General features: G+C 45.6%; 2 protein-coding genes across 3 annotated transcripts; one reads left to right on the forward strand and one right to left on the reverse strand.

Annotated features, from left to right (window-relative positions):
* Positions 1-985: 985 nt before the first annotated feature.
* On the reverse strand, positions 986-6,222 carry MRPL27 (mitochondrial ribosomal protein L27). Its single transcript, XM_032785116.2, has 4 exons — positions 6,114-6,222; positions 2,832-2,954; positions 1,952-2,019; positions 986-1,490 (listed from the first exon to the last, which is right to left on the reverse strand). The coding sequence occupies exons 1-4, from the start codon at positions 6,133-6,135 to the stop codon at positions 1,284-1,286; spliced, it is 420 nt and encodes a 139-aa protein (XP_032641007.1). The 5' UTR covers positions 6,136-6,222; the 3' UTR covers positions 986-1,283.
* Positions 6,178-14,697, forward strand: EME1 (essential meiotic structure-specific endonuclease 1). 2 transcript variants are annotated; one of them, XM_032785112.2, is made up of 9 exons: positions 6,178-6,224; positions 6,648-7,528; positions 7,611-7,741; positions 9,150-9,239; positions 9,662-9,783; positions 10,092-10,230; positions 11,228-11,343; positions 12,674-12,863; positions 14,199-14,697. In XM_032785112.2, the coding sequence occupies exons 2-9, from the start codon at positions 6,688-6,690 to the stop codon at positions 14,373-14,375; spliced, it is 1,806 nt and encodes a 601-aa protein (XP_032641003.1). In that variant the 5' UTR covers positions 6,178-6,224; positions 6,648-6,687; the 3' UTR covers positions 14,376-14,697. The 2 variants fall into 2 exon arrangements, with proteins under 2 accessions (XP_032641003.1, XP_074927919.1); XM_075071818.1 differs by lacking the exon at positions 6,178-6,224 and having other exon boundaries at positions 6,583-7,528.
* The last annotated feature ends 348 nt before the right edge of the window (positions 14,698-15,045 follow it).

The raw sequence follows: 15,045 nt of genomic DNA on the forward strand, positions 1-15,045 counted from the left end.
TTTTGGCCACAATGTGGCAGTTTCCCTTTTGAATAAGCTCATCATGGCAGGACTGGACATAGTTCTAAAGCTATTGCATGATTAATTCAGAAAAACATTTTATTCTCATTCTCTGAAGCTGTCCTTTGGGCAGGGAGCTCCTGGACTTCCCTCTTCTACCTAAGCAGTCCAGGGAGCTCCTGGACTTCCCTCTTCTACCTAAGCAGACAGGAGTTTTACAACAAAACTTCTGGCAAAGATGCCAGCTTCACACAGTACAACCAGAGTTCACAATGTGAGCAGAGCTGGTTGTTTATGTCTCCCTGGACTTTCCCCTCAGATGATAAGCACAAACAGTGGAGACAGCTCCTTCTGGTACTTGTTCATGCCAATAAACTGCAGTAACTCCTTGCATGAAGGCTTCTAACTGTTACCAATATGCTGCAAACTCTTTCATTAAAAGGAGGGGGAGTGACAACAGGGATTCAGTTCAGCCTCTGATGCCCACTGCAATTAGCTCCTGCCTATTAGAAACAAAGATTATAGTTAGTCTAATGATGATGCCTCTTGGTGTGTGCTGACTCAGTAACTCCTAAGTAATGATCCTGACGCCGGAGCCTTCAGCAATCTTGTGCCTCAGTTTCCCCATGTCCCATGAGAACAGCTGCTTTCCTACTTCACACATGTTGTTATGAGAGTTCATGTTTGTAAATGTTTGAAGGTGTGGTGGTTGTTATCCCGGTTTTACCGATGGGGAAACTGAGGCAGAAGTTGAGGCTCAGTGCTACGGAGTGAGTTGGTACCAAAGCTGAGATTAGAACTCAGGTTCCCCTTCTTGGACTGACTTCCTCCCCCACACCCCATTCCCTTTTCAGAATCCCCAGTGTACATCAGGTGCAGTAAGGAGCCATTCCAAGCAACGTTGAGAATCAAAATGGCTGTTCCTAGAACTGGAGAATTCCTGTGCAGAAATTGCAGTATATCTGGCTGGATTGGAGGACAGCTGTCCAGGCGGGAAAGGCAGCTTTACTGAGCCCTTTTTGTTCTACATTTATTCCATAGACACCCTCACACTGTTAGAACATCTATTTGATATATATTTCTCTAAAAAACTTCAGGGCAATCCAGATTACCTTGTAACTCTCAAATCCACACCCAGTGAGTTCTAGGAGCAGGAAACTGGAGTTGCCAATAAGTCATTTCAGACCTAGAGGAGTCCTCAGACGTCTTTTTCATTGAGTGCCAGGTTTGTCATGGTGATCAGTCCCACCCCACCAGTCGTTACTGCGTGAGGCAGCATAGCCTCAGAGCATGGTGACTAGCTTGAAGCTCCCCACTTCTTTGGTGGGGACAACGTTGATGAAGGTTTTGTAAAGCACCACCCCTTTTGGTAGACGACAGATCACTTCCCTGCTCTCTTGGCTGCGGGGTGGTGGCACATAGACCTCCTTGGTGAATCGCACAATCCCATCCTCCAGAGCATAGAGAGTCTTGTTACAACCCATCCCCACCTGGAAGAGATGAATGGTCTATTGTTAGAAAGGGGAAGAGGTGTTTAGGTCACTATGTATCATTTAACAAAGTGGACCAAGCCACTAGTCTGCTATCCTGGCTTAAGCCATGGCCAGTACCTGATGTGTCAAAGGAAGACAATACACACAATGCACTCAGGGAACTGCAGACAATTCTGCACGGTGGGGAGGAGAGAGATTCTAATTCTGAAGCATGAGAACCAATTCCCTTCATGTGCAAAACTTTCAATAGTAATAATCAAAATTCTCCAGTTGTTTACTAAATCTGGCTCTTGCACTGACCTGCTTTTGAATGAACTGTAAAAAGCTTTTGGTAATGAAACAATGATTTCAGGATTTTATGGAATACAACTGAGGAAACAGAGAAGAGCCGTGAGAGGGCTGAGGCTGGATTCTGGACTTTGCTGTGCAGAGCTATAATAAATGAAAAAGTAACTCACATGAGCCCCTGGATGCCAGCGAATTATCCGTTGGGTGGCTAATGTGTTGCCTGCATGAACAAAGGTGCCTGCAACAGAGAGAGATGGATTCAGATTACAAAAGAATAAGCATCTCTATAGCCTGAGTGCTGGCAGAATGAGAACTGCTCACGGGCACACAAAGCCAGCACTGGTTGGGATGTTTCCTAAGGAGGAATTATCCCAAACTCTAAAAACATTTAGCACAAGAATGCTCCAACCAGGGAATACAGGGCTGTTGATATGCAATGGCAAGAAGCAGTTTTAGCCTTTGAAAAGGTTAGTTCGAGGGCACAAGGCATTTTCTGTTTGCTGCAGGCATTTTTTTTTATTGCCTTTTATATCAGTTTTTTCCATCAGCAAACCCACATTAATTGTTAGGCACTCAGTTACAGGCATCTGTACTTTGGCTTCTGCTAAGCCTCATAATTCTCCTCTTTATCAATACTTGAAATGCCCAGCTTCTGAGCTCAGCCTGAGAGGAAAGGGCACTTAACTTATCAGGTGCCCCCTGGGGTGTTCCTCCTCCAGATTCCCCAGAGCCAAGTTAAATTAGAACCAATGCATGTTTCTTATTGGTAACTTCATTTGCTGCACGTAGGCAGATCTGGAAGGGAGCTTGTGTCACTCTAGCCTCCTCTTGGCTACTCTCACAATGGTGGTTATGTATGCAGTGTTGTTGTAGCCAATGCTGGTTAGACCTTCAGGTTTTTTTTCTCTTGCAAAGAGTCACAAACAACCCCTCCCATCTGAACTCAGAAATACATAGCAGTTTCACATGTAACAGCCCCTGAAAACCAGGCAATGTGGGGAGGACACATTCCAGAGTGTATAAAGCAGCAGGACAGACCAACTGACCTACCCTCTGTTTTCTTATAGCCATAGCGTTTCCCCGGGCTGTGGCCACCGAGATTTTTTGAGCTGCCTCCACTCTTCTTGGATGCGCATCGCACTGCAATCGCAGTCACCTGCGGAGCAGCCAAAACTATATTCAAAGGAGGAACAATAAAAACAGTTTAAAAAAAATATTATTTACAACAATTATTCAAAATGGGCAAATATTTACATTTCCTTTTAAATCAGGGTAAAAATGCATTCAAAGTGTCATTTCAAAACAAATGTTAAAGCCAAGGACAGAAAAAAGTCCTTAGAATAAATGCATTATAAAGATAATTCATATTTAATCCATTGCGTCTCTTCTACACACAACCAAGTCGCACTTCAGAAAGCATCCTGCTATCTAAATGGGAGTAGCAGAACTCTAAGCAGTGCATCTGAATGCAAACGTTCTGCTATTAGTTGTGGCCAAGCACTTTAAATTCTGAGCTACAGAAACAGTCAAAAAGAACAAGAGTACTTGTGGCACCGTAAAGACTAACAAATTTATTTGAGCATAAGCTTTCCTGGGCTACAGCCCACTTAATTGGATGAATGTAGTGGAAACTACAGTAGGAAGATATATATACACACTGAGAACATAAAACAATGGGTGTTACCATACACACTATAAGGAGAGTGAGCAGTAAAGGTGAGCTATTATCAGCAGGACTGAAAAAGATCTGTTTGTAGTGGAAATGAAAATGGCCCATTTCCAGCAATTGACTAGGAGATGTAAGGAACTGAGGGGGATAAGCATGGGTAAATAGTTTTACTTTGTGTAATGGCCCATCCACTCCCAGTCTTTATTCAAGCCTAGTTTGATGGTGTCCAATTTGCAAATTAATTCCAATTCAGCAGTCTCTCGTTGAAGTCTGTTTTTTTTGTTGTAATATTGTGACTTTTAGGTCTGTAATTGAGTGGCCAGGGAGATTGAAGTGTTCAGTGTAGCCAACTGATACAAGCACAGCACTGGAATTCAGGACACCTGGAGTTTATCTTCCACTAACTCAGTTAGTAAACTTGAGACAAGTCACAAATATTGTATGCCCCAGTTTCCTCATCTGTGAAATGGGTATTAATACTTAATCTCAAATTGTGAGGTATTAGTTAGTGTCTGTAAAAAGCTTTAACAACCCCACATAAGTGTCTATAAAAATGCAGTTTCATTATCAAGACCCTGATATAGGACAATACATAAACACATATTTAATTGCTATCCTGAATAGGGATGAATTTAAGCACATACCCTAGTATACAAGGTCTGGGTTTAAAAAATAAAGTTGTTACAGTAAGTGATTCGTTTTTCTCCTTGGAACATGTCGCCTTTTCACATCACAGAGTTCTTCCATTAAAAACCAAATACACAAAATTCATTGTCAATAAATAAATTCAAATGTTTAAAATCAAGAAAGTCTGACCCGTTTGTGTCTCGGATATAATTAGTTCTTTTTCATGCAATCAGCAGCCAGCATTTTTTACTCTAAATCCTTCTATTCAGCTGTCCAAGTAGTGTTTTACTAAACAGGGGTTACCACAAGTGTCTCATTTCCTTAATCAAAGAATAGCAGTAGATGAATGTTATCTTAATTCAATTATAACAGATACTAGTCACAAAGATTTGGGGCACGATGTCTTTATAAAGAACAATTTGTATGTTTAGAATACATTAAGTAAAAGAAAGGGGCTGTGACTTAGAGAAATAGCAAAGTGGGGAAAGGAAGTAATGGGAGATATATATCTATATATACACACACACATGTACACACACAGTCCTGGCATAGTATTTTTACTAGATTGGGATTAAATTTAATCCTTATCTAAATAAACTAACTACCTTTGTTTGATCTCCTATGTAATTATCTTATATTTTAAATCATACTGTGCATTGGTATCTCATGTGAGGACAACAAAGCACTTTACAAACGTCAGTTAAAGCCACAACATCAAATGTAGTAGGAAAGTATTTTCATTTTATAGATGGGTAAACTAAGGCATAAAGATCAAGGGATTTACTCAAACTCTATGAACTGGTAACAGAATTCAGAAGTTCTGAGCCTCTCCTGGTGAATGCACTGTCAGCAGCCCTCTGTTTTTTATTAAGAGAGGACTTTTAAACTTGAGCATTCGATCTGACCCCTAGCCCACCACCAGTTTCAAAGACAAATGGAGATTTGGAAGTGGGCATCCACTGGATGGCAGGGAGGGAGAGGAGCAACAGACTTTTTTTTTTTTTTTTGAAATGAGAACTTGGATTTTCCTTTTTGGGCACAAAGGCTGCTATGTTAAAGGGCCCACCTGAACCCATTCCAATTAATCAGTTAACAGTAAATCGATAAACCTGACCTGGTGCAGAAGGATTACATACTACATACAGAGGCCAAGAAGTGTAAAACCAGAGTAACTCCACTGAAGTCAATATGCAACCAGATATATGTAATATATGCCTACCTACTCCCACGTCAGATTTTATATACGCTGGGCAAGCTCTATGCTCAGACAGACAGATGTAAAAACCAGAGTAACTGGTTACAATAATGTCACTGACAGCAGAACTGGCTCAACCTATAAGAACTAGCATGGGCAGATGTGCATGGCATATAGATTTTAATGTCCCAGACCTGGCAGAACTATATACTTCTATTAGTCCTATTACCACATCAGACTACTCTAACTTCAGATGCTCTGCTAGGGATCAAGGCATGATAGAGAAAGCTAGACGGAGTTACCAATGGGCAAAAAGGGGCAGTTAAGGAGGGAGGGAAGAAGTGGGGCAACACCTAGCACTTCTAGAGTGTTTTTTATCCATTGATCTCAAAGTGCTTTAAAAAGCTATCTGGCACCTACGGGCACAGGTACAACCTTGCAGCTAGATCACCGCAGGCACCTAGTCCACAACCACCTCTTTGCGCCACCCTTCCTGGCACCTTTTAGACTTTCATTGGCTCCAACATCGCTTCTGAAGCCTAGGCGGCCCCGCATTAGGCTGTAACCACGACAAACAGGTGGCGCCACGACAGCCCCCCCTGCCCCTACCGGTACTAACAGCCCATAGGCTGGTTACGGGGCTGGGGGCTCCCTGCCTTCCACGCGCACCACTGGGGAGGCCGCACTGCGGGAAGGGGCGATTTCCTACCCCCGCGAGGCCCACCCAGCCCCCTGGCTCCCACCACTGCCTCCCCCTGACGGCCTCTCCGCTTCCAGGGCTAAGCCCTGCCCCCAGCCGGTCTCCCCCCGACCCAGGCCCCTCCGCTCCCCGCACACTCACGCAGCCTGTTCACCGCCGCCATCTTCCTGCACCGCCACTTCCGCTTCCGGCGCGGGCCGCTTCCGCCTCCGGCGCAGGATTTCCGGTCAAGGCTGAGAGGAGGCGGAGGTGGTAGGTTTCAGTGTGGGGGCGGGGTCAGAGCAAAGGGCGCGCCAGACTCGGACGCCTGGGTTCTCTCCGTGGCCTGGGGGGGCGGCGGCGGCGGCACGGACCCTCCCCAGGGCGGGTGGCTCCCTCCTCCCCACGGCGGCCTCGGCCATCGCCTCTCCGCGGACAAGGCTGAGCTGAGCGCGCAGCCCGCGCACGGCCGCCTCGGGGTATCCTGCGCTGACCGGGAACCCGCCCTGGCGGCTCGTGCTCGGGGGGGGAGGCCGTAAATTGGTTTATTTCTCTGGGTCTTGAAGCCCGAGGTCGAGTCACCTCTCTGGCGCGCGCGCGGACAGGTCATTAAGTTACCCAGCCCCTTCAGGATCCCCACCACAGCGTGGGGACTGTCTGGAGCCGGCTCCTCATTGCTCTGCTTCCCGATCCTAGGTGCCGCATGCTGCTCGTTAGAAGGTACTGACTGACCACGATGGCCCTGCAGTCGGATGAGAGCGACGTGGAGGACCTGCCAAAGTTCACTTTTCTAAAGGAACAGCCTCCTGCGGTAAAAAGCAGCAGCAGCAGCAGCAGCAGCTGCCAGCCTGCTTCAAAGGAGAGAGTAGTGGTGATCTGCAGCTCTGACTCAGAGGAATCATCTCCTCCTTCCCCGGGGCTGGAAAAGTTCCCTGGCAACCAGGATTCTGACCGAGCCAGCTCTTGTAAGGATGCGATTGCAAGGCTGAGCAGTGAGAATGAGGAGGAAGAGGAGATAATACCCTTGTCTGAAAGACTAAGGGGGAAATTGGTGAACAGCGAGTCCTCCAAGACTAGTATTTTGCTTTCTGAGGCCCCGCAACTGAGTAGCTGTGATGCAGTGTGTAAAGCTAGGGGTACTGTGCTCCATCAGAACCACAAACAAGTGGTTACTGACTGCAGAGAACAGTTGCTGCCAAAGGCTTGTGACACCCAGACAAGAACCCCTGTCTCATCCTGGGAAATTTCAGATAGTGACCAAGATGATGCCACAGAGGATTCCAAGAGGGTACTTTTGCACCAGCCTCCAGTTTGTCTGTCAGACTCTCCAACCCAGAGCAGCAGGTGTCTGGTGGCAGAGGCAAGTTCAGAAATGCCCCCCCCTCAGAAGAAGTCAAAACACAGCCAAGAGGAGAGAGAGAGGGCTCGTCAGGCTGCGTTGCAGAGGAGGAGAGAGCGGGAAGTGCAGAAGGGGCAGCGGGAACAGGACCGAGAGAGGAAAAAGGCACTTGCCAACATGCTGAAGGCCCAGCGACCAGAGGAGTGCCTGAAGCACATAACAGTGGTGCTGGATCCAGGTACCATTCCTTATCTTTTCTTTCAGCTTTGAATTAAATGACAGCCCTCATTGTGGACCCCTGACCTTTGCACCCATCTCAGTTCTCTTGCAGATAGAAAGAGGTGGGCAAGTCCTCAGTGCTTTGCAGTCCATGAACTGTGGCTGTGTGATTGAGAGTCAGGCTGTTCCCTGTAGCATCACCTGGAGGAGAAGGAGGGCTGGGTCATCTCAGGTAGGGGACCACAGTGTCTGAAGTTTACATCTTTTTCTTCCTTTGTGCTTAGCACCTGGCGTTGTGTTGCCTGGTGATCTCCAGTTACTGGTGGTAGCCTTGTGTCTGTCTGTGAGCTACTCAGAGAATCTTAAAATGAGACTGACTTCTTTTTGGTCTATCCCTGGCATGCAAAACTTCATTTCCCACTTGTTCTCACTAGCTCTTCTCCATACTATGTAACTAAAAACTCCAAGACTTACTTTTCCCATCTCATGTCTTTTTTCCAGTCCCAGTAACTCTGGCTACTTTCTTCTCAAGCTTCCTGTGTCGTCTCCTCCGCCCCATTTAACTGTTGGCATTATTTCTAGTGAGATAACACCCATTTTGACACTAACTGCTTGCTATGAGTCTGTCAGCTCCTGGTACACTAATTTCTGAAGCATTCAGCAGTAGGGTCATTCTCCTGAGTTAAAACTCCTTTAGTGATTTCAGAGACATGGAATAAACCTGGATCACAAGCCTTGGTTGCCAGGGCAGAAATCTTGTAATGTTCTCCTTGATCTGAACTCTTTCTGTTTTACCTCTCCCTTGAGATAGGGCCAGTCCTTGTCTTGGCCTTACTCTTCTTAAATGCATTATTCCCATTCTGGACTATTCTAAATCCCTCTCTTATGGTCTTCTTAAATCTCAGCTATGCTCTGGCCAGACTACTTTTCCTCCCGGAAGTGGAACCGTTACATCCCCATCCTCCATGCTACCTTTGCTGACATCTTAGCCATCTTTGAATCCAATTTCAAATTCCTTCGCTGGTATTCAGACTTATCGATAGACAAGTCTGACCTTGTGCCCATCTACTGCCCCAGTCACTCACTCACTCACTCTCGTTCTCATCCCTCCCCAGAAGGGTGGTAGTTGTTCATTGTGATCTGGAACTTGCTCCCCTCACTTCAGGCCACTGTGCTGCTTCCCTTGTTGAATCTTTTCTACTAGTGACACTCTGTAAAGCAGATTGATATTATCTATTACTGCTTTATAAACACAGTGAATTGTCCATGTCCTCAGACCCTTCTTTCTGCTGAGCTCTCTTAATGTTCTTCACTTTGGTGTCACGTTTCTCTGCTCTCTATAGCCACACTGGTCTCTTGCTGTTCCCAGCCTTTTGCGCACACTCGCTCTCGGGTTACTAATAAACTGATGCCACATGTGCACTATAAAACTCATCAGCAGTCAGAGTAACTCTGCCCTTCTGCCTTCTTTTAGTGAGCAATGAGCAGGAGCATCAACTTAAGGGGGATGGGTCATTAACAAGCTCTCAGACTGAAATGTTTCATCTGTGACTAAAACCCTGGGTACACAAGAAGCTAGGATCAGAATAGGATCGCTTTCACAAATATCTTGAATTCAGTATGTGTTCAACTCTGGGCAGGTTGAAGAAGGCAGTTGGATAGAAGAACCCAATATCCTGGTTCTGGTTCGCCTGGAGGATTTTGTATCCATGGTCTACAGCTATAGGCAGGTGAGGTCGCCCGTGGCTTCTGTGTGCTGTCTGAGCATGCCTTGCTCAAACAGTTGGGTTACCCATTTCTCTTTTTACAGAGGTTTGTTTTGGAGGCTTAGGGCGAATAACAATTTACCTGTTTTAAAACAATATGAATGTCCAGTGTTGTCAAGGTTTCTGAACTGGTGAAATGGAACCTCCTGCTCTCCATCCCCACCCCGCCCCATTGCTGCTGTATTGGAAGGAGGCCTTGGGAGTGCAGAAATCTCTCTGCATGTTTGACTTAACTGCAGCACTGAAACCTGAGACTCCAGTTCTGCAAGTGGATCTGCACAGTTTCAGTTGCAGGATTGGGGCCTGAGGTTGCTCTTTGCTAGTGTTGTCCTGAACTGTATGGTTCAAAGGGGGGTTAAATGCTGTTTTCTGGCTCTCCTTTGCAGGAAGTCCAGGGTGGCACAGAAGGACCGAAAGAGACTTTACGGAGCTTCGTAACTTGTGTTATGGAGAGAGCTCCTGGGAAAACTCTAGCACTGGCTGTAGTTGAACTAGAAAAGTATTTCAGGTTAGAATTCTTCTTTCAGAGATTTCTATGCTGTTTCTTGCAGAATAAGTGCTGGCCGTGGCCACAGCTAGAATGCCAGAGGTGTTCTGCATCATTACTTGTACTTCCTACTGGCAAACACTGAAACATGAAAAACTGCAGAAGAGCCTCTGTAACAAGTTCCTTCACTGTTTCATACAGCGTCTCCTACTGGGGACAGCTGGTAACTGTGAGCTCCCCAGCAGCCTGAACTCCTGTACCATTCCCACAGTGCCGTCTGCTGGCGCTGGAGCAGATGTGGACTCCTGGGCTATTGTTTCTCTTCTCAGATCTCACAAAGTTCAGTCCCGGAGGAAGCTGCGGCAGGCAGTGCTGAATGGAAGCCAAATAGAAGGACAAGGGAAACGGAAAAAACGGAAGGGAAAGCGGGATTCTGGCCCAGAGCTGTCCAGGGTGGAAGTGGAAGAAGTGGGTAAACTTGGAGCATTATTTTCCTTTCCTGGCTCTCTCGATGATTTGGCATTTTTTACCTGAGAAGACCCACTCTGTGGTGAGGGGAATTCAACCCTCTTTAATACCTGAGTTTGTGGGTAGGGCCTTTCAACCTCAGCTCTCTCCCATAGGCAAAGAGGAACGGACCTGAACATATCTAATAGAAACAGGATAGGCCCAAGGATTCTGTTGTTAGTGAGAATCAGGTATTTGTTTTTGTCTCTTTCTTTTGGCTGTGTTGTGTCTAAGCATATTCTCTCACACGCTCCTTGCTGCTAGGGAGGCAGCCTGAATGAGATGAAGATTTTCATCTGTAATTAGCTGCTAGAAGACCCTAATGCTGCACATGTATCCCACCTCCCTGGAGACCAGGGTGTCTCCTCCATGTCAATTCCAGATGTCATTCCCTTTATGTAGCTCTCTGATATAACACCCATCATTTTTCACAGCCCACTAACCAGAGTGTGTGCAGTAGATGGCAATGAACACTGGATGGGGTAAATGGTGCAAAACAGGCCTCTTCATGGAGACATTCATCTGCTACAATTGAAATTGCTTTAAATTGTTATGCAGCACATTTTTGTATAGAGCAACTCAAGAGGAAATGGCTAGAACATCCCAAACTGTATCTTTTAATGCTTCAAACTAGCCATTCCTAGGTGGGGGAGCCGGCTAACTTGAGGCAGCCACCTTGTTCTACAGCAGGCTGTAATAAGGGACTGGGGCAGTGTCCCAAAAACACCTTGCCACCTCTGATACTAAGTCCTATGAAGGCACCCGTCGCTTCACAATCTTGTATGTGTTGTTTGGTTTCTTGATCAAGTGTGGCTGTTTTTGGAGGCTTCTTGGGTTCATGTCCCTTCCCTAAACACCCCTAAGCAAAAAGGATAGGGATTGAACTTGAGACTGGTATGTACTGGGGAAGGGGGGGAAAAGTCACCTCACTCACTTTTGGGCCCTATCATATCTACAGGCATTGGTCGATCTGCAGCTTCACACAGGAGTCCAGGTTAGAATCCTTGAGAGTTGGAAGGAACTTGGAGACTTTGCCAGTACATTCACCAAAGCGGTAGCTGAAGCACCGTTCAAGTGAGTGAGCGTATGGGATTTATTTTATAAGCTAACTTGCTTTTGGAGAGGCCTCATTTCCACGAGCATGGAGGGAACTGTAATCATACAGCCTTACTTCACTGCTACATGGCATAGTACATTCGTTGCTGCAAAAAAGAGGCCGTGTTCTTAACTCAAGTTAGCTAACTCAGGTTAAAATAGCAGTGAGGACACAGTGGCTCTTCTTTAACTTGGATAAGCAACATGAGTTAAAGCTTGTAGATCAGCCTGGGGTTGAACCTGAGTTAAAAGCTGAGTTGCAGTGTCTTCCTTGCTACTTTAATCTGAGTTAAGAATACACTTTTTTCACAGTGAGGGCACATCGTCAAAGACCAGGCAGTGCTGAGCAGCCATTGATGAGGTGCCTTGAAGCAGACAGTGTTAGTGCCTCTTGTGTTGAAACAGGTGGTGCATTGGGCTACAACCCCTAGAATTGTTTCTCTTAGTCAGTGTTGGAGTCTGACTTGGGAGAGGGTGTCAAGCAAGATTTTCTTTTCAATCTGTGTTCAGAGGTGGAAAGGGGATGTAAATAAGGAGGGCTCTGCCCTCTAGCTGAATTCAATCGCTACAGCACCAGCTTTTATGTTTCACCCTGAAAATATTTGTGATTCGAGACATGTAACTGAGGCAGAATCCCTATTTAGCAGATGACCAAAATAAGATACACTGTTGTAATTTGTTCTCACAGGTCATTCCCCATCAGTGTAAAGTTGAACCCCATACTAGCACACCCATCACAGCAGCTTCACTATGTGTCTCACAATAACACCCATGAAAACGCACAGACCTTTAAAATTCTTTTGTATGCTGCTTATAATGTCTGTTTGACAGCTTGAATTCTGTTTCCCCAGATTGCACATGCATTGGTTTGTTGCAGGGCTGCTCATAGTGCAGGGCCATTGGTATCAAAAATAAAAAGCGGAGATTATTTAGGCCAGTTTCTGCCCTACACCCAGTTCCTTTTGTGCTGCCAAAAGGGGGCCTGATGCTGCTCTTGCTAAGAGGAATCCCTTGGTAGCACAAAGCCAGCATAGCTGCCTCTGTGCCCTTTGTTATAGCCAGCCCTGCTTCTAATGTGCCAAGCTCTGGTTATTTTCCACCCCAATAAAAGGATCTTCCTAACACTTGTAGGGAAGGTAAGTCAGATTTTGCACATCTACCTTGATATTATTGATCTCTCCAATTCTGTCCTGGATGTGAGGGTTCCCTGCTCTGTGGCTATTGCATCTCTCAACAGATAACTGGAGAGAGAAACAGAAGATAAGTTTTGTGATTGTTTTGTTGTTGTTCCCTTCTGCTCCATCTGCAGGCAAGAGCGAGAGAAGACCGGCTTCTCCTTCTACCTGGAGAGTGAGTGGTGTAGAGGGGTGAAGGTGGACCGCTCAGGAAAGGGACTCTCGCAGGTTTGGAAGAGGCAGATCCAACAGTTCAACCGGGTCAGTCTGGAGATGGCCAGTGCCATTGTGGCTGCATACCCTTCTCCGCTGCTTCTAGATCAGGTAAGGGCGCTCTGCGGTTATTGATACAATTGTGCACACACAGCTACTAATGCAATGAGGAGAAGAATGTTAATTTGTGTTAAATAACTTCATAGAGATTAATTCTGAGATACTGATCCCATGTCAGCTTAAAATACTTTTGTTTGAAACACCCAGTCCCCTCATGGCAGTGCATGGGGTAATCGTGGCAAACACTTTGTACTTCCATAGTGCTTTTCACTGTTGGTTCTCAAAACACTTCCAAAGGTGGCCCTTATCCCCATTTTACAGAAGAGAAAAGTGAAGCACGGATTGTAACCCAGCCCCAGCACTTCAATGAGTTAGTAACAGAGCCAGGAATAAAACTCCAGTCTCCTAATTCCTCTGCTTTTAAGCATTTGATTGCATCTGAGGGAGATGTTAACAACAAGGAGAGCTGTTTTTATAGGACACCAGAGTAATCTATGGAAGAACTGGGACTGCCTGACAGCCTCTTTTCCTGTTCACTCCCACTCCCCCCACTCCACAAATAATTGAAATAATTAGTGGTAGTTCATAAGGAACCTTCCCTTGTGCTTCTGGCAGGACGTACCTCGAGCCTGAATGGTTTCAGATTTGACGCACGTCTGCATCTGAAAATTTATCTGGAATAAAGCAGGGTGTGAGTTTAAAGCAGACTATTCCTGATGAATTGAATGTGTGGATGGTTTGATTCAAGACTTAGTTTGGTTTAATCCACCTCTAAAGTGGATTAAACTAATTTGGAATAAGCATGTACACTTGAGTTAATCAAGAATAACTATTCTGGATTAACTCCAGATGTAGACAAGCCACTCACAGGATTTGTTGAAACTCCTCTACAGTGGTGACTGATGCAGTTTGAGTCAAAGGCTTTAAATGCAAGTGACAAAAGACATGACTTCTCTGCATTCACTGACTTTGGCAGAAAGTCAAAGACTGGCGTTCAGAGCAGAATGAAGTTATTGAGAGGAGATCTCTGTCTTAAAGTTTATACTCTCACTTGCTTGAATAAGTGTTCCTCTTGCAGAGAGGGAAAATATATCTCCAGTCTTGCATAAGAAAAGCAGTGCTGGCTGTTCTAGAGGTATCCAGGCTGCACATTCTTCTGTTGCAGTTGTGTTCATGGCACAATCCTAACAGTGCACATAGTCTGGACGTATTGAATTCCTGCTGACAATGGGTACTGCTGCTTGGCTACTAAGGTCTGGTGGGAGAACTGATAAAAGGAATGTAAAACATGAGAGGCTGAAGCAGTGAAGAAACCCTTCCCCTCTGTCCTTTGTGGACAAGACTGTGACAATGGATGAAATCACCATTCCTTTGTCCTGTTTTTAGGCCTATCGTAGATGCCTTTCAGAGCAGGAACAACAGAACCTTCTTGCTGACATACCTGTGCGCCGTGGCAATGGCGTAACTGCCACGTCACGGCGGATTGGACCAGAACTCTCCAAACGGATTTACCTGCAGATGACCTCTCACCATCCTGATCTCTCTCTCGATGTCACTGGCTAGCCCAAGAGAACATGTATTTTACTGGTTGCCTGGTTAAACGTATTCATCTCCCTTCTAGGGGAGAAAGTGTATTAACTAATAAATGGGAGTCATAGGTCTTGCTTGTAGAGACTTAATCTCCTGTTTCTGAAGCCTGCAATGGAGAACACCTGCCCTGTGGCACAAAGATGCCTGAAATGCTCTGCAGGTGGTGGTTTCAGAAGGCACGGAGATGTTTTCCTTGGCTACAGTGCTGTGATACTGCCCTCAAGTGATAGTTTCTTTCTGCCTGTGATAAACTGCATTTTCTGTCCTGGGAATAAATCTTCTCTATTCTTCGATGTAGCAGGTTTGCTCTAGGCCCTATTAGGATTGCTGTATGGGGCCAGCTCTCCTCTATGTGAACCAAGCTATTTCCAGAGTCATCCTTTAAGGAAATCAGCTGCTACTATTTATCTTTTCTCACACCAGTGAGTTTAAAAAAAAAAAAACAAAAAAAACCTAACGCTAATACTGGAGAGACATTGGCTCATTCATAGCTGTCTAATACTTGCTTGGAAACAACACAACCCTGTAGTCTACTAGAATGGGAGAATTTTATCTCTGGTATAGAAAATTCCCCCCACCCCTCAACAATGAAAGATGTTTTGTACCCCACTCACATAGAGTTTAGACCTGCACTGACTCAAAG

Source organism: Chelonoidis abingdonii, chromosome 13 (assembly GCF_003597395.2).
Source record: "Chelonoidis abingdonii isolate Lonesome George chromosome 13, CheloAbing_2.0, whole genome shotgun sequence".
Taxonomy (NCBI): domain Eukaryota; kingdom Metazoa; phylum Chordata; order Testudines; family Testudinidae; genus Chelonoidis; species Chelonoidis abingdonii.